Source organism: Musa acuminata, chromosome BXJ3-4 (assembly GCF_036884655.1).
Source record: "Musa acuminata AAA Group cultivar baxijiao chromosome BXJ3-4, Cavendish_Baxijiao_AAA, whole genome shotgun sequence".
NCBI lineage: Eukaryota > Viridiplantae > Streptophyta > Magnoliopsida > Zingiberales > Musaceae > Musa > Musa acuminata.
The window spans coordinates 4,558,740-4,582,680 of record NC_088352.1 but is presented as its reverse complement, the minus strand read 5'-3'; the positions used below and the strand labels follow the sequence as shown (position 1 = coordinate 4,582,680).

Genomic DNA, 23,941 nt, shown 5'->3' with positions numbered 1-23,941 from the left:
GATACACAGGTTGGTTAACAGAGGATTTCACACTTGGGGATGATCCTAAAACCCCCAACTAAAAGAGTGTTGTAGTCAAGACTAGTTTCTCTCTACTCAGCCATTAATGGTTGGGTGGGTGAGGACAGCCATTAAATAAATTGTGGAAGTACAATTCTGAAAGAGATGGTAAACACACACTCTCTCTCTATCATCATAGGCTTCTCCACTGCATGTCATTTAATTCTGGAAGAGGTCTCCCTACCATTTCTCTCTGCAAGAAATTAAATTGTTTCTACAACAAGTGGAATCTCGATCAGTTTGGTTAGGGTCATAGTAAGAGTTATTGAGGCCCTTGCCTTGGGGATCATCATAGTCCTCCACACCCCTCTCCCCTCTCCCCTCTCCCCCCACCAAATCACCAAAACAACAAAGAAGAAAGGAAAAGAGAAGGGTGATTCTGTGAACCAAAAAAGGGTTCAGATGTGTGGAGGTTAAGTAAACGCCGCTTTACCAAAGTGGAATTCATGAGGTGCATATGGCATACAGGGAAGAAGCTCACCACATCCAAAATTTATGGATGGTTGTTGGGTAATTGCATACTCCACAATTATGATGGCAGATTCTATTCCCACAAACATGGAAACCTGCAAGCAGATTAAATGAACACAGGGTTTCTTTTTGGCATCCAGGAATTTTTGGTGTAACATGTGACAAGGAACAAGCAAAGCAATGCTCAAGTATGAAATAGTCTGGAACAACAGAGGTCACTATTATCCTTTTTTCTTTTATTGTTATCATCTTTAGAAGGTGATGGTCAAATATGTATTCCCTCAGACAATAAATACTGTTAAAAGACCAAGGAGACTTTGCTGATCACAATGCACAAATATCTATGGTTGAAGATAGAACATGAGAGGAGATGAATCAGAAGAACCAGTGAGTTTTGAGAGTAAGTGAACACAGTCGCAATATATCTTTTCACAAGACAAACTTCCAAGAAAACAAAGCATCAGTCAAAACAGGCATTTGTGTCGGATGTTTAGGTTAAAAATTTCTCCACGCTCTGCTTCCACTCAAATATGTGCAGATTTAAAAGTTTAGAGTAGGAGGGAAACATGAACGAGACCACCACACGCACTCTCTCTCTCTCTCTCTCTCTCTCTCTCTCTCTGTGCAATTTTCTTTAAAAAGATACTTCAATATAATAACTTAGACAACAAAGATGCATCATGATATCTAATCTTCCAGTCTTCCACCACCCAAGCTATTAAAATACAGAATGCCTCGGGAGTTGGGAATCTTCATGGAATTATAAGAACATAGGTTGATGAGCCACAGGGTATATGAAGACATATCGGATCCCACAAAAGGTGGATGATATAAAAATCATTTGCTTAAGCATGCAATACCATACATTTAACTCTAAGCGGCCACTAGTAAATTTATGTGGCTTTATATACAATTGCTTCTTCCCTCGTACATCCATTTTCGACTAAATCAAAGTATTATGGGTAGCAATCTACATCATTGTTCCCAAATCTCACCTAATCCTACACTAAGGTATATATGATCCACATGCCGCTTGTTCAGAGCCTCAACAGGACATAGTTAATGCATGATCGATCAATAGCTTGTGGCCTTTCGATCGAGACCGCCACTGAATATAATGTGAGTAAATTACATAATAATCAAAGACTAATATTTTTGCTAGAATAAGAGAGTGCAAACAGAAACCCATAAAAACTGTGCATGCCATTCTTTGGCAAACCATTTATTTATAACAAAATTGGTGTTCCTTGCCAAACTAAACTTGTAGCACTTGCAAAAATTTGATTGAAATCAAGAAATGTGGTATATAAACTTTTGCACAAATAAAGAAAAAGAAGGAAATCCCACATACCAGCAGACGACCGGCAGCAGCAGCACGATGAGTGGGTGGCCGGTCACCCAGACTCAGTGATCAGTGAGGGCTGTTTCATGTCTATGCTTGTTTCAAAGAGTGCCAAGGATTTCTGTGGTAGAAAGACAATCTCAATGGATTTTATGAAGCAAAACCTGTGTTCATACAAAACACTGAATCTGACAACCAGCCAGCGCTACCAATGTCACAACCAGCCAATGGAGAATGCTACTTCATACATTTAGTTTGTAATTCCCACCGATAACAAGATATATATGCATTTCTTTCACAAAGTTGTCTACAGAAAAATAAGGAATGTCCAAAGCAAATCCATTGTGCCACTAAGTTCAGTTGCTAGCATACATATTGTCTTATATAAATATTGACAAAAGTATCACAGAATGTCATGCTGCTAGTCCTATACAAAGAAATAACAGAAGTTGGCTGATGACACGGGCTAAATGTGCACACACAGTTGTCTATGGCTGTTCATTGGAGCCTGCCTTCACCAAAGATCCATCATCTGCAGCAAAGAATGCATCAGCCGCAAACAAGCTTAACTGTTTGAAGCCATTCTTGGGGCAAAACAAACAGTTTCTATCAAGTCCAAGGATGTTAAATTCGTCTTCAAACACAAACGATGTCGCTTGTTATATACTTACATTAAAAGGACTGTCTATACAACTGAAATCATACCTCTTTTGCTGCACCAGGTACAACACCAGCTAAAATAATCGCCAAATGGAGTCTTGGGCACTGGGAGAAGCTTTCCTAGAAGAGCCAGAGGCCAACTGAACGAATAAAAGCAATATGATTCAGCATCCTTCGATAAGCTCTCAAGTCAAAACATTTGGTCTTTCTTACCTTGTAATCAAATTTTGAATTATCTACTAGTTTGGATTGAAAGAATTGAAAAGATAAATCAAGTGTCTTGTCTGACAATAAGTGAGATTAAAGTCACTTTTGGCTGTAGGGTTGAGGAGAGAAAATTCACTCAGAACCCACCATCTCTCAAAAAGGATAGAGATTATGTTCCAGAGATGAAGGTAAAGGAAACAGCCCTCATCACCTCCCAGAGTAGTTCCATCTACTCTTAACACATACCTTATAAAGGCAATGGCAATAGAAACTAGCCACAACTTCCAGTTTAGCCTGACAGTCGAAGTAAACTTCCCAAGAAACTCAATAATTAAAACCTGCATTAATAAAAACCATCTTAAGCTAGTTGATACACAATCACCTTAAAAGGCTAAAATAAGCTGCATGCCTAATCTTCAACTACCAAGCGCATTACTTACCTGAAGCAGAGTAGTTATTCCTACTATTCCGATGAACAGGCGATTTCGAATGACTCCACTGAAGATATTCAATTCATCTGGTTTCCGAGCATTAAACTCATTGAATATCTGATAGACAGAAAATTATTTAAGTATATAGAGGAAAGTTTATATGAGCTTCGTCAATTCAGCAGCCTATGTAAGAATTATTAGCTTGCCTGACATAGGACAAAAGTATTAAATATAAATGTGTTTTTAACTTTGTCTGCATGTGCTCGACTGTCATTCCTCAAATGCAGGATGCTTCGGCCACCAAAATTGAGTACAAGAAGAACTGTAACTTGATACAGAGCCTACATTTCAGGACACCAACCAAACGCAGGTAGCCAAGATAAGATAGGTAATTATAATGTCATCCAAATTATACTGTAATGTCATCTAATTATACTAAATACCTGAATTGTGAGATTCCTCCACATAATATTTGTAATAAGAGGCTCCCTAAGAAGAAGACGAAAAGGACATCAGCAAACATAATTTTGATACAGTACCCACTAATGCAGCAAATGCAGCAAATGCAGCCATACAGAGTAAGTGCTTGGTGGCTTGAAGGAATGATTTGAAAGCTATTGTTAAACTTCTCATTTGTCACACAAAATCATGGCATAAAAATTAATTGATTCAAGAATTATAAGCTGGCAGATAACGGAAATGAAGCAGATAATGCAACTAGATATCTGATATAATCACTCATAAATAAACTGACTTCAGGTTAGAAGATTAGATACCTTCATGGTGCAGTCCAGCATGAACATGTCAACGAAGAGACTAAAACATTAAGTCACCTTTTAGGTACAAAAACTCCATCCCTCGTTGTTATTTGCAATCAAATACCACAGTTTTAAATTAATTCAAAAAGAGGTTCATGTTGTCAGTTACTGTTGAAAGAAGATACCATATATGTTTTGCACCCCAGAGAAAAAAAAAATGTTGCCTTCCCTTCTTTAATCTCCCTTTCGTCATCTCTGCCAATGACAGAGGATATCTGGAGATGAATAATGCTAGTGTTTTACCAAAGATAAGAATTGCAGCAATTGAGCAGCACCAATGATGAACTAATGGTGATGGCATAGGAGAAAATGATGGGGTATTGAAAGTCATGAATATAAGGTGGTAACAAGTCATGATGGAGGTGGAGGTAGTATGGTGCTATAGTAATGAAGGGAAACCAATGGCAAGGCAGATATAGAAAAAGATATGGAGAGGTGTTGATCTAGCGGAACTGATAGTCTATCAAGTTGCTCGAGTAAAATAGATTTGTTTATTGCTTGTGCATGTTTCCAAAAAAAATTCAATACATTTTTACCATAAAATTGGAACTTCAAATCATAAATAAAAATGTCAGTCTGGTACAGATGCTGACTGGTGGCTAGACCAGTGCAGAAAAGTTGCTGCACCTTATAATGTTCGATAGATAGATTTCCAAGACTAAAAATATCATATTAATCAAATAAATGCAATCTTATTTATGCTTAACAGCATTAAAAGTTCCCAACTCAAAGAAACTCTATTGTTACCAGATTGAAAGAGGAAAAACCACAGATTTAGCAATGATGTCTGTGAGACAGAAAAACACCAAAAAGAAATGCTAAGCAATCAAAGATAAATCCTTGATATTTTTTAACATTGTGCAGATAAAGAAAAGAACAGAGTAATGCTTCTACGGTAGTTCTTCACATCTACCTTCGCCCAACAGGGGGCCTGTCCATAAGGTGGTCGGTTGGAGGTTCAGTCGCCAATGCAAGTGCTCCAAGGGTGTCCATGATGAGATTCACCCACAGAAGCTGTTTAGATAAGCAAAGGGTGAGTTATAATGGAACATTCAGCTGTAGGAAGATTAGGAGGACCTGTACCAAAGATACCACAAAGAAATCTAAAGAAGATGACCTGTTATGGGAGCATTTCTCAGACATAGCAGATCCCTAATTCCATATATTTTCACAAAAAAAAAAAAGAACACTATTTCAGTTCAAAAGGTTTCCGCCTTTGCGGGATTTAGGATAGGTTAATGTATGTAGCTTTATCCCTGTAAGCAAAGAGATTGTTTTCATAAGTTAAAGCCAATCACTGAGAGCACGACTGGCAACCTAATCATGAAAATGCTCAACCTCGATTCCTTTTTTTTTTTTTTATGACAAGGAGAAAACTGCAACCTGAGAATCACATTTTTTTAGCAAATAAGCAACTTGATTTTTTTCCCTTGTAGGCATGTGATCTTATTTTTGGCAAGGCACATACTGAGATTTGCTTGATTTATCTAAATTGAAGCTGACAACCAAAAGATTTTTTTGTCCAACCTGAACAGCATTTAAAGGAACATCTCCAGATGAAACAGCAGCAACAACGTTAATAATAAGTGCTGCAACATTGACTGTTAGCTGGAATTGGATAAATTTTTGAATATTGGCATACACAGAACGACCCCAGCGAACAACCTAGAATGGAAAAGAAAAATAATAGAATGATGAGTTATCTTTAAGCTTCTGCAATACCAGCCAAAATCTAATGTCATGTGTTTAACGTAAGTACCTTTACAACTGATGTAAAATTATCATCTAGGATAATAATGTCAGAGCTTTCTTTCGCTACTTCTGTTCCCTGAATACCCATTGAAAGACCAATATCTGCCTGAACACCAAATTACAAGTCAATAGGTGGTGATGCCATGTATAATAGCTTGAAAACCGGAGAGCAAATGATTCCATACCTCATGAAGCGCAGGAGCATCATTAGTGCCATCCCCTGTTACAGCAACAACATGATCTCTTCTCTTAAGTGCTTGGACAAGAAGCAGCTTGTCACTGGGAGATGACCTTCCCATCACCTATAAGATTAATGACCCAAATTAATGTTGTCTCAAAAATTGGACTGGATGAATTGAGATCTGTCATTCTTCATTGTAGTTCACCTGACCTATTAGCAAAGCAGATTTTAGTTCCGCATATAAATCAAATATTACCATTTATAAGGGTTCCTTTAACAGTCCACAAAAAGAAATCCTAATATTACCACCATGAACTCTGGAAGACTTCAATTGGTTATATAGATGTAAGATCTGGGTAACTTTTTCCTTACAGTTATTTGCTCCACTATTGCATTTCTTTCTGCATCGGTCTTCATACGAAATGTTCTTCCCTCGATAAGAGTTGGCTCTGAAGCATTGGCATCTGTAAGTATCCCACACTCCAAAGCAATTGCTTTAGCTGTCTGAAGATTATCTCCAGTAACCATGAGAACCTTCCAAATTAAGAATTTAGGGGCTTGTTAAAGCATGTTCAAGACTCTAGAGCACATCCTTTGGGTCATCAGATTTAGTCTTCATGCAACATGATTCTGTGTTGTATAGGGCCTTATGACTTCACTTCATAGACAAATCTAGTAAATATGATCATCTGAAACATGTAAAACTATAGATGCTGATCTCCCATATTAACCAACCAGAATGACTTCAACAATGTAATTCATTCAGGTCAAGGATAGTCATTATGATGTTGATATTTATGACATCACAGCTGCCATTATATTCCAACAGAAATTATTAGAAGTACCTTAACACCTGCATGAGTACATAAATCTACAGCTTCTTTCACACCAGGGCGACATGGATCCTGAACATGAACAAAGTATTAAATCAAATAGCCACAAGTAACTTTCAAACAATAAGAATGATGATGCACACAAGCAATTCCACATCGAAGGTGAACTGAAATAGTCAAAACATGTAATGACAATATCGCTCTATACAGTATTCATCAGTCCAATAACCTACCAATACATGGACCAAGGAAAACCAAACGTTCGTACTATTCAGTACAAGGCCTGTACGACCCGACACAGATTCAGCACAGGTTTCTATAGGTCCAATACATGCATGATATTTGACAGTTTCCATTTTTGTTTTTTCAGTTTTTTTCGGAATTTTTTTTTAAACTCAGTACGTACCAACGTATCGACACTCGGTACAACAGTATGGACCAGTATGGTACTGGTCCAAGCCCTGAATAGTACAAGAACTTTAAGATTCACCAAGCATGAGACAGGGTTTCTACTCTACCAACAGAATGATGTAACTAAAGATGGGCAATATAAGAATATAACAAAATTTTCGTCATCAACCCTGCATAAATTAGCTTTCTAAACTTTTCTCCTTAGTGAAGAGAGCATTTGATGTAAACGAGTGATAAGATACTCTAAAAATATGTGTAAATATTAGCTATAGACATCATCAGAAGCATATTGATCCCTCATGAATGTTTCTTCGCAACGCACTTTTATTCCCACAATAGCAACCAGAATCAGGTCATCCTCTGGCAATAACCAGTTTTCTCTCTGCTCCTCGTCTGGTACCTTTTCCAACTCAAATGATCTGTACGCAAAAGCAACACAGCGAAGGCTAACTTCTGCCATGTTGTCAATATACTTCTTAAAAGTATCGGCCTGCAATGACAATATAATCAGAATCCAATTTATAAGTGAAATTTTGAATGAATAACAAATCGAGTAGAGTTACCTCAGAAGTCATTGGCTTCTTGGAACCATCTGTATCAAGCCAACTTGTACATGAGGCTAGGACGATCTCGGCAGCACCTTTCCAGTGTACATGAACTTCAGAACCTGCCTGCAACCACAAGCGATATGTGCCAATAAGGTCAACAAATTTGGGACAGAGTGCAGAAAGATACTAATATATCAAGCATGATTAAATGAGTGAGTTAATACATATAAATGGAGAAAGCATCTTGCAACTGCAGGCCATGGTACACGTACACTATATCTAGAATGACAAAAAAACTGAGTAATTGATGATCAATATTGGCGTACCATTATGTATCTATACCTAGGAGGCTAAGACAAATTTAGTTAACAGTAGGACCATGTACAAAAAATCATCAAGTATACTTAATTTGGCAAGAAAAGAACAAGAATGTCGACCATAAATTGAGCAAAATTATGGTGTGAGGGTTACAATAGTCACAATTGCTAACAAAAACAAGAATAACATCAACCTAAAGAGTAAAAGGATCCCACGAAGAATGTCATCAAATCACTTGAGAAAGAAACACAATAGACATATTTCAAAGTGAGTAAGCATCAAGTCACATGCACCTACAAAGAAAGATAATTTATTCCGAGTTTTTGACATTGTTAAAATGAACAGGAAGCAAGATCTAGATGCAACTGAATGCATTTCAATCTTTTGAAAGCACATATCACCAATCCCCTTATCAAGGATTGCAAAATGTGATAACCTGATACACTGCAACACCACCACGCTTTTTCTCTGAGTTGAAAGGGAACACATGAAGAATTGAAGTTTTTGATCTTTCATTATCAAACTTCATCCCAAGCTGCATGATCTCACCAGATATGATCAGCAATTGGAAAAAATAGAGAAAATGAAACAACGCACCACACCATAAAGTACCTTCAACCCCCACAAAAGAATGGCCTTCTCAGTTGGTGAACCAGTAACCTCAATAACTCCACCATCCTAATAAGATAATGTAAAAGCTTATGTTTTACATCTGATAGTAGAAATTTTTTCAGAAAAGACAGACAAAAAATCAGTATCAGACACCAAAAATTTTGGGATTTAGGTCAAGAGAAGGCCCCTAGGTGGTACAAGAGAAACAAAAAAATTGTTATGATGATGATTAAAATTGTTATGACGATGATTAGTCTAAAATAGTTGAGAAATGGACATCATAATTTTGTCTTATTTTCAGGGTACATGTTTAGAGGGTAAGCTTGGCACTATGATAAGGTTGACGTCCTTTTAGAAACCACAGTATAGCCTCATCTTCATAGCATATTATGTTTTTATGCCATATTTAAAGTAACTGTGGAGTGGTAGGATTTAGAAGTAAAATATAATAACATTAAAAGAAAATGAATGGAGATTGAAGAGTCTCAGAAGACAACCACCGTGTATGGGCATCTCTAACCAAACATATTAAAAAAGTGTAGCATAAAGAATTCTTGGTGCACTGTGCACCTTAGTGTAATGATGAAATCTTAGTGAGAATCTATGGTAAGAGACGAAAGTTGTTACCTGGATTGTTGTGGAATGTAATTAGATTATGTAATTTTATATTTATTTCCGATACACAATACGAAGGGCTAACCTCAGCCGGAATGTTTTTTCCAGTTGCAGTTCAATTGGAGTTGTTCATGTGGTATGATGTACTTTGTTAGCAACCTAATTTGGTTTGGTATCCTTATCTAACTTTTATTTAAGCTATTATGTAATAATGGATTATTTTATCAATTAAAATTACCCTACATTCTTTATCAAGACTCTGATTTTGTAATTATTTTTGTAAATAGAATAAAGAACAGAAAAAACCCTTTATATGGCAAAGAAAATTATAATTGTTAATATAAAGCTAATTTACAAATAATAAATTATAGATATTGACTAAACAACACCTCTTTCTCTTCTATCTCCTTTATTGACTAGGCCTGATGACTCTAGTTATCAACAGTTAAAGTAGCTAAAAGATCAATAAAGTCCACCGATTATATATTCAGCAAATCTCCTATTCAAAACATAAAATTTAAATCTTAGATAAGAAATATTATACAAATTATAATGTGTGTGTGTGTGTGTGTGTGTATATATATATATATATATATATATATATATATATAAAGAGAGAGAGAGAGAATGAATTTACCTCTGGCTCAAACACACTGCCAGAAGTATTATGTGCAATTCCTTCAATCAAAAGTGAGGCTGTAATAGGAGACAACTCAACATTCTCCAGATGATTGATCTTCCTTCCACCAATATATGCCTCCACAACAGTCATCTAAAGCTTTATGTAATCGAGGTTAGATGATAAATACCAAACAAATAAAAGAAAATGGCCCAATCGTACCATTAATATACTACATGTTAGGACTATTAAGCTATTAAGTTAACAGTGATGACAGATAGCAAGTTAGGACTATTAAGCTATAGAATAGCAAACCTGATTCAAGGTCAAAGTACCAGTCTTGTCACTACATATAGTTGTAGCTGACCCCATAGTTTCACATGCTGAAAGCCTCCGCACCTTGAAAAAGACGCTCATAGACCAATTTGAGTATGGATATCAAGAAACATCTTCACAACTCTTAAATTCAAAAAAGAAAACTTGCCAGAGCCTTGTCTGCCATCATCTTCCGCATCGAGTACGCCAGGCTAGATGGAACAAGAAACTATGATAAATTTGGAAATCAAAGGCAGACTTGTGTCATTTATCTTGGATTTCAAAATAGCTTTGCATGCTTACGTCAAGGTAACCGCCAACGGTAGCCCTTCTGGAACAGCCACAACCACGATTGTCACCTAGTCATATTTCTATTGCAGCTAAGAGAGAAGGTGGGCCATTGGGTAAACAAATAAACAAGAGTTTACATCAATACTTACCGCAACTGTGAAGATTTTAATGGCTCCATTTACTGCAGCTTTCACATTTGTCTGCCCCTTTGCAAATTGAACAGATCCATTGGGATTCTTGGTATGTCCAGTAAAGTATCTGGAAATGTTTTATTTATATAACTATTACAATCTCTATGAAATTCAAATAATTATATACTTGCACTTGCCTAGCTAGAAGAACTAAAAGAACAGCAGCAGCTACTGTGAGCCCTGCAATACCAATGAAAGTAGCAACACCATTCAAGCGCACCTATTACAGAATAATTAATGCCAATGCCATAGATAATAACTTTGATGCACTAATGTTTATACACAAAAGATCAAACCTGAAGAGGAGTCTCTTCACCAGTATCCTCTGATATACTGGACATTAATAAGCCCCATTCTGTATTTATACCTACAGCAGTTACCTGAATATAATATGGAACAATAAAGCCATAAATGTATATCAGAATACGTCAAGATATTAGCATAATTTGTAAACTTAAATTTAAACAATTGAACAAGTTCAGTGTTTAACAATTCTTGAGGGAAAGCCTGGATACAGGTTCAAATCATAGAAATAGCCTTCCTATTTACAAGAGTAATAATGCATTCATCGACTCTCCCCAGACTGAAGTCTTATGCAAGCCTTGTGTTAATGATTTAACGATTCTTGAACTAGGAAAGGCTTCTATCCAAAAAAGAAATCCAAGTTCATCACATGAAGGATGAGCATAGAGGACCTATTTTGTCTCATCTGATAGGTTTTACATTTGCAACTAGCACAAATGCCGATAAACAACGCAAAGATCTTCAAAAGAGAATATGTTTGATCTTTTTTGGATAACTTATATTTATATTTAAGCTCATGAAATCAACAGAAACAAATGAAAGATTCACATAAAACATGCATAAAATACCTACCAACATGTTACCATAACCATCAGCAACTTTACATCCAGACATCAAAAATGGAGCCTTTTGATCTTTGTGGACCTGAAATAAGACATCATTAAACAATTTTTTTTTCTAACTACTTAATGGACATAAAATTAGATTAATTAATAGAATTACTAGTTTCTCTGTACTTGTTTAATTGGTTCATATATGTTGCAACAGTTTAAGAAGTCAAATCAGAGTTATTTATAATTTTAAGAAAACTGAAGTTTTCGTTCATTGGATTTCTCTACATGATGGATTTTGCTCAAAAGGTATTGAAATTTTATTGGATCTTGGAACCACAAAGCCGTATTTGAGGGGCATAATTAAGCATGAGATTCCAAAACTATACCATAGAAAAAACAAGGGAACCAACGAAGCACGATAAAAAATTGAGGCATTCGGTTATATAATAAAACAAAAAAGCAACTACAGATTACAGAAAAAGAACCGTTCAAATCTTACAAGTGCCTCAATTTTACAAAAATTGAGGCATTAGGTTAAAATCTTACAATCTTACTCTCTCCTGTCATGCTCGACTCATCAATTGCAAGTGAGTGGCCAGTGATTAAAATTCCATCAGCAGGGACCTAGACAAAGTTTTAGATATCCTGTTCGCAATGAATAAGCATGTAAAACATGGCCAAAAAAGAAGTTAATTGCTGAATGCCTACCTGATCACCAATTTTTAGTGGAACAACATCACCGACTACAATATCAAATATAGAGACTTTGATTCTTCTGCCAGATCTGATTACCTAAAAGTAATGTAGCAGAAAAACTAACTAATAATACAAAAGAAGGGAAAGAACTTTTGAAAAGTCTCTAGAAAACTTTGTATAGCAGTGGAACACACCTCCATGTGTATGTTCTGCTTCTCCTCATTCAGATTTTGGAATTGTAGTGATTGCCTATAATCACTAACAGCTAGCATAAAACAAGCACACCAAACAGAACAATATCAAGAAACTCATAAATAAATACTAATTGTTTAATAGCAAAATCAATGACTTCTGATGCAATAAAGGCTGCCCTGATTAGAATTACATTTCAAAAGGGATTATGAAGCCTAAGAAAAGTTAAACATATAGAAAAGCAAAAGCATTGAATCACATATGGCTAAACGTCACGTCATACAGAAAAAGTTACAACAGTGTCAGAACACATGCATTCTCATGGTAAAATTTAAATCGGGAACAGAGGTTAAAAAGCATATTCCTTTGCCTTTCATATTTGATTATGCAACTTGCAACAAAACTATTTTTTTATTTTCAACTCTACCAAGAAATACAGTTGACTAAAATGAATAACATTGTTTTGAGAAATGAGGTGAAGAGTTGTAAGTAGTTAAAGAGAGAACTGAATGGCGTACTTGTAAGTAGTTAAAGAGATATAAGTGACTGTTATGAATCAAAGTTTGCTAAACCGGCAGTTTCGGTATGGTTTGGTCAGTATTTACTGGTCTGAACGCCAACCAATATGCGGCCCACCCAAACCGAGCGGTCCAGTCCGATCTGGTTGTATTTATAGATATTTAACATTTATATAGGGTTCAGGCCAGTCCAGTTTTAATTAGGGATAGGGATGCGACCCCTCACGTTCACGAGGAGGCTCACACAGCCATCAGTCGCCTGCTGCTGCCTGCCTCAATATGCCTCCTCCTCTTCTTCCTTCTTCCTCTTCTTCCTTTTTCTTTCTCTTCCTTCTTCCTATACTTCCTCTTCTTTCTTCATCTCCTCCCCTCCCTCCTCCAATGGTTCACCATACATTCCAACATAGACACATGGTACACCGACACAAGCTAGACATGTACTGTTCTAACCATCGACTAGATATGCACCGGTCCATTCAGTCATCAACTCCAACATCCATAAATTGAATTATCATCAAAATTTGCAATTCTTTGCAGAGTTCTTAAATTTACAATTTTACCTAATATCTTACATTACTTAATTACCATTTCAACCAAGATCCTTGAGTAGTTACTTCAAAATGCCAAACATGAGGCACTATAATTATAATTCAGTTGTGTCTCAATGGTCATAGATGTTTTCATATATATATATAAATATTAATCTTTTAAATGGGCTAAAGATCCTGTAACGATCTATGTTCACAGTTAAGATATTCTGGTCAGAAATAACCAATGATGAAAAATTAGTAAGGGAAACAGAGGCAAATTATCAACTACATAGAAGCTACTAAACATGCCTTCCAAGGCAGACAACAATTTCTGTGGTCCATGAGCATTAAAATTTAAACATACCAAAAAGTTGGTCCATGAGCATTAAAAATACCAAAAAGTTTTGCACAATTAGTTGACTCTAATCTTGGTTGTGAAACTTTAAGAAAACGCCAGATATATGCTGGCCAACAAAGACTTTAAGAAAACGCCAGATATGCTGACACAAAGATAACCAGGCTGCAACAAGGAGTGTTGGTAGCTCAAAGTATTTCAGGAAGAGATGGCAACAAGCTGTTCTCATTTCAAGGCAAAAAAGAACAAGCACAATTGAATAGACAAATGATAACACACCTGTTACAATTACAACAAGAATAACAGCAAAGGCAATGCTTCCGCCATCATACCACCCTTCTTTTATACCCTGAAAATATACCAAAAACGCCCTTACATGCAACAGGATATTACAACAACACAGAGAAACTAGTTTTAGCGGAATGAATGGTGTCTATCACATAAAGGAAATGCATATGTAGCAATGTCAATATCTGAAAATTTTTGTTGCTTTTCACAAATACAAAGTTTTGCCGATATTAGCTTTATATACCAAAGTATCAAATGCAAATCATATTGATGTTACTTTAAAATGCATTAACAGCAGGGAGAATATCTTCAAGCAGAAACATCATGAAAATGATAGCAGCAGATAATTTTTAGATAAATATAATGAGACGAGAAGGCACAAAATTATAAATTTATAAAAACTGCTCTCACAGAAAAGGTGTATCTAGAAAAGTAACAGAATCTTGCATGGTTACCTCTGTCTTTATGCCCAAAACTAGCGATAGAACAGCAGCTATCATAAGGATGACAAGGGTCAAGTCTTGCCAGGATTCCCATAGGAAAACCTAAATGTGAAAATAAAATGAATCTGAAGTCTGAACAATGGGCAGATGAGTACTTCCAAGAATGAAGGATTGAGGCATTAGTACTTAATGTACCCAAAAACTTCTTCCTTTCTTTCGAGGATAAGTGTTCGCCCCAAAGATTTTCCTTCTACATAAAACTTCCATATCAACTCCACTAATTCCTCTGTCCAAATCAGTCTTTAACAAATTTGCTAGTCCTTTGACCTAAAATATTGGCAAAATGTAATTGTAATGAAGCAAAAAGAAGAGAAAACAGAACATCCAATTTGGTTACCTACCCCACCACCTTCTTCTATAGCAGAAAAATTATGATCCCTCATCATTGTAGTAAGCTGCTCCTCTCCAATTCCAAAACCACCATTGGGAAGTGCTGATCCTCCAGGAGCACCTAAGTCATAAATAAGTAATGATATCAGCTGAGAGTAGCATAAATATGTTTTAACCTCCAATATCATGAGCACAACTTTGTGGCTTATTTTTGTTAAAAATTGTGCACAAATAGCTAGTCAGACAAAGGGAAAACAGAAGACTTTAATCATTTTATCCAGTAATTATTGGACTACAGACTACAGTTCAGGAAGATATGGAGGAAGAAAAACTAAGTACTTCCCAGCCCCCTCCTCCTTTCACTATGGTAGTGCTAATAGAAACATAGTTAATTACTGTGCAAACATTAACTAGTGCATTATAGACGTTAGGTACCTGGTGTCCCCTTTACTCCACCATCTTTAAAAAGCAAAGCTGCCTGAGAAATCAGACCAATGAGATGGGTGACGAGGTTAAGATATAAGAAACCTGAGCCTATATGCATCAGAAACTATACCCGTATTACTTGTGCATGTAAGCGGATTTTCCTCCTTAGTTGCTCCTTTTCTTCCCGCTTCTTCAAATCCAAGGTATATCTAAATCGACGAGAAGCATTCAGAACAAGTGCTGCTTTCTGTCCAAAACGAAATACAGTCATACATCAGAACATTAAGTAAACTTTGCAGTTAATATAAAGAAAAAACAAAAGTTACTTCAGCGATTTAAAAATACAAGACAAGTATGGTCTGCCATTACTAATAGTTTTAACAAGGTTCTCACAGAGCATAAAAGCAACCATCTGGTTAATTGAATAATAATGAACAATAAAAACTTGCTTATATGATCTAATTGAAAACATCTGTATCTTAAGTTTTGACAAGTTAATGAATGCTGCAAAACAAATATGTATGTGACACTTGAAAACATGCTACAATTGCCAACATGTGACAGTTATTACAGGTGGGGGATTTCTTGTCGTAAAGGCAAGAAATGCCAACATGAAATGGCAAGATATACCATTACAGTTTGCAAGAAATGCAAAGGTAAGAAATGCCAACATGAACTATTTATTACAGTTTGTAGTCCTTCAAATTTACATAGTAATTTAGGTCTTGTTTTTCTCCAAATTTTGTTTTTTTTTGTTTTTACTTTTACATGCCAAGAATTGTTAACTTTGACCATTCAAAGTGCCTACTTTATGAATTGATTAAGTATTTCAGAAAATTGAGCTACTATGACAGCCTAGATCTTGGGCCAAATTTGTACAGTGCTAAAGGAAGAAAGCAGTTCTCCTATCTTGTTCCAACATAAAACAAAATAATGGAGCAGACTCAAATTGTTTTTTTTTTTTTTCTGAACAGAAACCAATTTGAGACTAGTTTCAACTTTCAAATTCAATAACCGGTTGGACAGCATGGTAACAGCATACAAAAGGACATACCAACATGCACCATCTGATATCAAAGGAAAAATGAATAATTATATATATACAGATACCTGCACTGGTCCTTGGTTAGACAGGTAAATACAAGTCGTTATGCACCATATCAACTGGTATTTTATTCCTTAGCGTTATGTGGAAAAAGGTTAGTTTCTACAGCATCTAATGCCATATTTTAAGAAACAAATTCACCAAATTCAGACTCAGGTCTGACCCAACATATGTGCATGCTTGGCCAATCTATGGGGCTATGCAATGCTGTAAAAGGATGCACACTGCAGCGTGTCCTATTTCACCTGCCGTGTGGACTTGGGAGCTGTAATGGCTGCTGTCATGACAGCTCACGAGTTCCAGTTTGACCAAGGATGTAGCGGCTTTCAATGGACAGATTTGGGAAGGCTCTAGGTGGTCCAGCGAGAATCCAAAACCAGTTAGGAAAAGGTTTGAAGCCAGTGAATTAAGCAAGTCGAAGCACACGAGATTTCTAATCCCACCAAGGCAGTTATAAGGAGATAAGGTCATGCAACCTTACACTAATCCAAGCAGGACAGGAGAAATGATGATACAGTATCAGTACTGTAGCAATACTATACTGGCCCTGTGAAGTACTGTAGCAATACCATGGCAACACTTAGTTATGTTATTTTTAATATATTTCTTAGGTATTGACACACTATAGTGGCCCTGTGCAGTACTGTGGAAATACCATAGCAGCACTTAGTTATGCTATTTTTGATATATTTCTTATGTATTAATGACATATTCCTAACCAAATTCAGAATCCTAGTAAGATTAGGAGGCATGCTGAAGTCTCTTATCGAGGTGTTTGCTGCTAAAGAAAGGTTAGCCGTCAGCAGCATGATATCCAGAAGATGCAATTTATATAAGACTTGAAGAGAAGATGAATTTATCCATTTGTTTTTCTCCTAAACATGTCAACAAGTAGACTGTCAGAATTGACAAGTCATTGGAGAAGCTTAAGAAAGAACGCCACACCTGCAATATTTGTCGAGTCAATTTGAAAGAGCACTGTAACCCCAACTAATCTAGTAAAACTCGACACCAGTCACGCAAAACATGAATAGAGAAGCAAGCTTTCCACTCAAACAAGGATATGAAGGAAGCTCCTAGTCTGTTTTATCTTTTTTTGTCTGTGATATATTTGTTGCAAGGAAAGTGGTGGACAAAAGATTTCATTGAAAAATTATTTCCATGAGAAATATACAACACTTGATTGGTTTGCAGAAAAAGAAACGAAACTAAAATCCCATTTTCTTGTATTTGGAAAAAAAAAACAGAGTTGTTGTCCTTGAAAAGTAAGTTGAAAAATAATGAAAGAAATGATTTGGAGAAATTTTCTTTTCATTTTTCAGACTAAAAAATTAGAAAATGAAACATACCTTTTCTTAGAAATCTAAGATATAAGTTTCTTTTTAACTAAGAAAATATCAAAAAGGTTTAAGAGGTAAACCATTTTTCATGCACCAAACAAATCTTATCCTATTCAAGAAGAAAACAGTCTTTTCTTGCAAATACATGTTCGCATATGCTTTTTCTATCAGAGTCCTTACATAAATTATAAACTAAAAATACTGTAAAAACTATAGGAATGATGAGAATAAAATATAGCAACTATAAAATTAAAAAATATATATATTGTAAACATTATAGTAATGATGAGAATAAAATATTCATTAAGTCCCAAAAAATAAGGTAATAAAATTAATCAAAAATAAAAATAGAAGAGGATGAGAAGCAATGAGAGAAGCAAGGTGGACTTTCCATAGTCACAAGGGCATACAGCAAACCTTGTACACTTCACAAAGTGCAAGTACAGAAGCAGAATCTTTTGTCTAAGCATATAACAAATCAATAAGTTCCCAACCATTCAATTGCTAATCAGATCAGTAACAAACCTGAATAGCGGGGACCAAGAAATACCAGTCTGATGTTTGTTTCAGCAATTAAATTTGCATTTTGGGCAATAAACGGATGTCACTGATCGGATTATAGCAATAAACGAATGATCATTATAATTATCATTTCTTATAATTATCCCTATGCATTATCCACATCTACTTGCACCAAAAAGTGCTAATCCATTGATGTCATTTCACCAGTCCATCTAAAGTTTCTTTGATATCCATCATCATATGATCTCTTTCATCATGATCTTTCCCCACCTCAAACCACCCCTTTGCTCAGGGTATGTTACAATTTAGACGGACGAGGATGTATAACTAAAAATCAATTCAAACCAACTTGGAGGCATGCTATACAAATTCTGCATCAAATTGCAAGAAGAAGTGTGTGTGTGTGTGTCAAGAAAACCAACTACCACCACAACCGTGTGTACGTGTCTCAGGAAAACCAACAACCACCGCAACAGATGCACCTCGAAGAACCGTCAAGGTTAACCAACCCCCTAAAAACATCGACCGAGAAACGCTTAAACAAGAAGAAAAGAAGGAAGCTAGGGGTACCCTCCACCGCCTAAGCCGCGCGACCGGCGCATTCTTGGGAGGGATATCGAAGGCGCCCGGCGCTGACGACGACGACGAGCGGCGGTTAGTTTCAGAGCGGCCATCGCCGCCGCTGCCGCCCCACTCCTCGTCCCGCCGCCGGAGGTCCATGAAGCCGCAGGAGGAGATCACGGCAACCCGACGGGTTCGGAGATGCGCGGGTCCTCCCTGTCCTCTTCTCGTTGGTATCGGTTCGCTGCTGGTCTCGTCGTCGCTTCTTTGTTGGGCGGTTGCGAGGTCGGTTGTGGCACGAGCCCACTGGGAAGTCTCGGAGTTGACGGACCGACGAGGGAAAAGAGTGCGTGCGCTAGAAGTTTCTCGACAGCTTATGGTCGACTTGCCAGCCATTTATAGGAAGAGTTGGGAGCGTTTAATTTTTTTATTATAATTTATGAAATATAATATTATAAGTTTATCATAAAAAAGTATAATTAATACGTAAATCTTCCTATTTATTTTTTTTCGAACTAATAAGGAACTTTTATACATAAAACTTAGGTTAATTTATTAAATAAAAAATATAAAAAAATGAATATCTAAAATTATATTAGTGATATAAAATCAGAATTTTAAATAATATCTAATATTTTCCCACGTAAGACTATAATGTTCGTCTCATATTTAAATCACACACTTACTTTTTCTATCACATTCACATTTTTATGTTGGAATAATTCTGATTTGAAAATGAAATATGATTTCGGTTCCAAAGCACCGAAAGATGATGATGCTAACGAATCATGGAAGATGGCTAAGCCGACAATGTTCCAATTGAATCGAGCATATATTCGAGAAACTTTTTCTGTCTAAAGCTATTTACTGGAAAATAGAAATATCCCAACATATATTGGACTCTAATATATTAAAAAAAATTCTCGAATCAAATAAATTAACCCTTAATTTTTAAAAATCGAATCGGATCATTATAATACAATATAAAGACACTAAATATACTCATGAAATTATTTAATTTATACATCTTGAATTTCCATTGAAATATTTTTTTTTGGATTAGATTTCAAACTTTTATATTGTTTACTATTTTGTAATGGTGATGATGGATTAGTTCATAAGGATCCACCAAGACTTTTAATTTGATACCATATGTACTAGACACAAAAAAAGATGCCTACTTTAAGAATAAAGGTGAAATTTGATATCACCAATGAGCTCATCTATTCCTTGTGAGGAATTTACTTGTAGGATATAACTCACTTTAGCTTAGAGATGAGGATTTGCTCTGGGAAGATATCGTAAAGACTTCATGCGCATCTCTTTCTCTCTTATCCAACCAAATCCATTTTTATTGGTTATGTCACAATTGATTTGACTCTAAGCTTGCTTGTTCATACAAGTGACATGATGATATGGGTCGGTTTGACCATATTTTGGATCCTTTTCCTTTCGAATTTATGAGAAGGAGATGATTTGCCCACCACGGTAAGCCAATATATATATATATATATATATATATATATATGATAAATTTATTAATATTTGTTGAAATATATCGAATGAAGCTTCAAACTCTTAATATCTTATAAACGAGTTTAAGACATCGTTATCAAATATTTTATTTAAAAAATATTATTTCGAAAATTTTAAAATAAAAATACTCTATGAGAAAATTCAAAAAACAATTTTTTTTTCAATAATTCATCCACACACACACATATATCTATGTATATATATATATATATGTATATATATATGTATATATATATATATGTATATATATATGTATATATATATATATGTGTATATATTATAAGATTAATAAAAAATTAACATGTTTTGAAATTAATCATTCATTTCCAACTCCCAAAACCTCTCTTTATGAGATGTGACGCAAAATCATAGCATCCAATTGATACCATTCTTGAGAGGAAAGCTAAACCCAATCAAGATATTAAATTATAATGATTAAAATAACAAACAACATCAGATCACAATTCACTGTCTAAATTAATGGAATAATATCAGAAAAAACAAGTGATTATTACTCTAATTTCTCATTAGACATTTAATTTTAAAATGAGGGCGTTTTCACCGTTAGATCACCCACGAGCGGCCGAGATCTACGGCGTCTCATTCCCTCTGTGAACCATCATCGACCGTCCGATGATGGTTCAGCTGCTCAGGGCCCCTCTCGCTTCAAAACCCTAACGCCAAGAACAAACAAGGACCCCTATAAAAGCCCGTGGCCGACCTCCAACCCCCCTTCTTCGCCCCACGCCATTCCTTCGTCGGATCAACAGAGGACCAAAAGAACGGGTAATGCCAAACCCTCCCCAGTCCATCCAGATCTGTGCATGGTTTGCGGATCGATTACCATCGAGGTTTTCCGGTTTTGATCTAGGGTTTTCGAGATGTCGACGGAGGAAGCGAAAGCGGTGATCCCCGAGTCGGTGTTGAAGAAGCGGAAGAGGGAAGAGCAGTGGGCGCTTGCGAAGAAGCAGGAGGCCGACGCGAAGAAGAAGAAGGCGCGCGAGAATCGGAAGGTAATCTTCGCCAGGGCTGAGCAGTACGCCAAGGAGTATGACTCGCAGGTGCGCATTTGGAACTGTTGATCGTTGTTTGTGTGTTTTGTGGTACTTTAAATGCTAAAGATTCGATTTTTAGGAGAAGGAACTGATCCGATTGAAGAGGGAGGCGAGGATGAAGGGTGGCTTCTATGTTAGCCCCGAGGCCAAGCTTCTGTTCATCATCCGCATTCGAGGGTATAACACCTTCTTATTCTCTTCTGTTGTTTGAATCCTTAGGTCATCATCAGTTACTAAATCCATTTCCTATGGTATCTTTATAATCATTGATGTATATGAAATGTAGTATCAACGCCATGCACCCTAAGACACGAAAGATCTTGCAGCTCCTTCGACTCAGACAGGTATAGACTGTCAGTATTCTCCTGCAAATTACTTCCTTTTTAGTACCTTTGTTAATGTGCATTTTGCGGCAGATATTCAATGGTGTATTTCTGAAAGTTAACAAGGCCACGATGAACATGTTGCAAAGGGTGGAACCTTACGTGACATACGGGTGCTGAAGATCATCTGCCCTTTTGGATTTGTTAGCAACTATATTATTGTCAATGTGGTTTTGGAATAAAGATTATGTTATTCTGAAAGTTAACGTATTCTTCAGGTACCCTAATCTCAAGAGTGTTAGAGAGTTGATTTATAAGAGGGGATACGGAAAGTTGAACAAGCAAAGAATTCCTTTGACAGACAATTCAATCATCGAGCAGGTATATTAGAAGAGGCAACTTGGTTGCATGTTTGAACTACTTATTATCTTTTGTTTTATTTCTAGTTTACATGATGATTCTGGTGCATCTCAGGGTTTGGGGAAATATGGTATTATCTGTATTGAGGATCTTGTCCATGAAATTATGACTGTTGGCCCACACTTTAAGGAGGCAAACAATTTTCTGTGGCCATTCAAGTTGAAGGCACCACTGGGTGGACTGAAGAAGAAGAGAAGGCACTATGTTGAGGGAGGAGATGCCGGAAACCGTGAGGATTACATCAATGAGCTTATCAGAAGGATGAACTGATGACTGAGTTTGTCTCTAATGTCTTAAATTATCAGAGAACGGAAAACATTTTAATTGAGTTTTAAGCTAGCATTGGAGTATCATCCAAGCTTTGCAGATTTGATGCTTGAATCAATCATTAGATTTGTTCCGTATACTGATGTTTTTGTTGTTCTATTTCTTTGTTGTACATTTGCAATCATTTGCATGGTTACTGTTGCTATGATTTGGATTTGTGGGAAGTTCAGTGATGTCATTTGTCAACATAACTAGCATTGTTCCGGCTTCTCTTATGGGGATGCTATAGTCTTGAAGTGGGCCTATTTTGGTAGGTTTGAGTGCATAGCCTCGATGCTAGCTACCAAAGGAGACATAATATCATAATGAGAAATAACAAAGTATGACAATATAGCATAAATTGAAACATGGATTTCTTTGTCATGTCCCATAGTGTACCTGAATAAACTGCTCTCGATGCAGTCATGGTGTTTGCTTTCTTCTTTTCATGTGGAAGAAAATGTTAGTGGGAAACTTAAGTTTGAACTAGATATTTAGTTCCTACAGAATTAACAAGTGGAGTTAATTATGACTTAATTTATGCATTCTGTTTCGATGCATGTTTTTCTGATGATGCCGACCGGCCATTCCTGGGTTTTAGGTCTCTGAGCTAGAGGCAAGTGAAAAAAACATGATATATTCTCTTTGGGATGTTTGCATGGTTTATACAAGGCTTCGAGTGTAAACTGCTCCACAACTAGATTGTTCCAAATATGTTTTTGTTCAAGCCATCAAAGGATAACTTGTTACATATTCTTCTCTTATTATGCTGGTTTCTGAGTTACTTGATGACTTTCCCAGTGCTTCTTTTAACAGACTAAAAGTTTATGCACACACACTGTTACTACCAATAGCTCCTTAAAAGTATGGCACTCTGTATTTTAGTTGAGATGTCTATTTTAACTTGATCTTGGTTATGAGTTGACTGTAGACACCAATTAGACCTTGAAGCTAGCTGATGGTGGGTTGCCTACTAATTTTTTTTGGCTGCGAGTTGTACAAGTGTTCCAACAGTTGCCTGTGCCTGAGAAAATGATGCTTAGTATCCATATGCAATACAGATTTTAGTTAAATATGTTAATTGTTTTATTGTGGTTGCAATCCTCTGCACTGGTTTGCCAATTTCATGTCCCTTGTGTTAGAACATCCAGGCTTCACAATTGGTATATGAAATATGCTGGATGATACTTGCCAAAAGAGTGTTTGCGAGTCATTGGCTAATAGAGTTTTGTCATTTGCTGGATGAGTGTATTTATCTCTCTACTCTGCATTGTTCTTGATTCAGATACACACCTCTGGAACGTTTAGATCATTAAAGCAAATATTATTAGATACACTTACCCTTAGACACAAAAAAATACAGTAAATCATAACGTCCTTTCATGTGAAGGGCAGTCTCGTTT

General features: G+C 36.2%; 2 protein-coding genes across 5 annotated transcripts; one reads left to right on the top strand and one right to left on the bottom strand.

The window, feature by feature from the left end:
• Positions 1 to 2,134: 2,134 nt before the first annotated feature.
• LOC135637357 (calcium-transporting ATPase 5, plasma membrane-type-like) lies at positions 2,135 to 19,263 on the bottom strand. Of its 4 annotated transcripts, none has more exons than XM_065150059.1 (34): positions 18,908 to 19,263; positions 15,501 to 15,617; positions 15,380 to 15,422; positions 14,956 to 15,065; positions 14,750 to 14,881; positions 14,567 to 14,656; positions 14,103 to 14,172; positions 12,423 to 12,493; positions 12,241 to 12,324; positions 12,079 to 12,156; positions 11,552 to 11,623; positions 10,972 to 11,055; positions 10,813 to 10,895; positions 10,634 to 10,742; positions 10,497 to 10,552; positions 10,363 to 10,405; positions 10,194 to 10,277; positions 9,897 to 10,031; positions 8,645 to 8,710; positions 8,469 to 8,567; positions 7,730 to 7,837; positions 7,489 to 7,656; positions 6,768 to 6,827; positions 6,295 to 6,456; positions 5,927 to 6,043; positions 5,749 to 5,847; positions 5,517 to 5,654; positions 4,903 to 5,003; positions 3,615 to 3,660; positions 3,378 to 3,512; positions 3,181 to 3,288; positions 2,987 to 3,078; positions 2,579 to 2,673; positions 2,135 to 2,405 (listed from the first exon to the last, which is right to left on the bottom strand). In XM_065150059.1, exons 1-34 carry the CDS (start codon positions 19,055 to 19,057, stop codon positions 2,362 to 2,364), a joined length of 3,249 nt encoding a protein of 1,082 aa, XP_065006131.1. In that variant the 5' UTR covers positions 19,058 to 19,263; the 3' UTR covers positions 2,135 to 2,361. The 4 variants fall into 4 exon arrangements, with proteins under 4 accessions (XP_065006131.1, XP_065006132.1, XP_065006133.1 ...); XM_065150060.1 differs by having other exon boundaries at positions 7,567 to 7,656; XM_065150061.1 differs by lacking the exon at positions 9,897 to 10,031.
• Positions 19,264 to 21,113: 1,850 nt separating this feature from the next.
• LOC103980714 (large ribosomal subunit protein uL30y) lies at positions 21,114 to 22,704 on the top strand. Its single transcript, XM_009397189.3, has 7 exons — positions 21,114 to 21,220; positions 21,306 to 21,495; positions 21,569 to 21,666; positions 21,776 to 21,833; positions 21,906 to 21,985; positions 22,091 to 22,193; positions 22,287 to 22,704. Exons 2-7 carry the CDS (start codon positions 21,316 to 21,318, stop codon positions 22,500 to 22,502), a joined length of 735 nt encoding a protein of 244 aa, XP_009395464.1. The 5' UTR covers positions 21,114 to 21,220; positions 21,306 to 21,315; the 3' UTR covers positions 22,503 to 22,704.
• Positions 22,705 to 23,941: the final 1,237 nt, after the last annotated feature.

Coding starts and splice junctions, on each gene's coding strand:
- LOC103980714 (XM_009397189.3), top strand. CDS start 21,316: ATGTCGACGGAGGAAGCGAAAGCGGTGATCCCCGAGTCGGTGTTGAAG. Junction 21,496..21,568: donor CCAAGGAGTATGACTCGCAG/GTGCGCATTTGG, acceptor TTCGATTTTTAG/GAGAAGGAACTGATCCGATT. Junction 21,986..22,090: donor GAACCTTACGTGACATACGG/GTGCTGAAGATC, acceptor CGTATTCTTCAG/GTACCCTAATCTCAAGAGTG.
- LOC135637357 (XM_065150059.1), bottom strand. CDS start 19,057: ATGGACCTCCGGCGGCGGGACGAGGAGTGGGGCGGCAGCGGCGGCGAT. Junction 10,278..10,362: donor TGATGGCAGACAAGGCTCTG/GCAAGTTTTCTT, acceptor GTCTTTTTCAAG/GTGCGGAGGCTTTCAGCATG. Junction 3,079..3,180: donor GAATAACTACTCTGCTTCAG/GTAAGTAATGCG, acceptor TTATTAATGCAG/GTTTTAATTATTGAGTTTCT.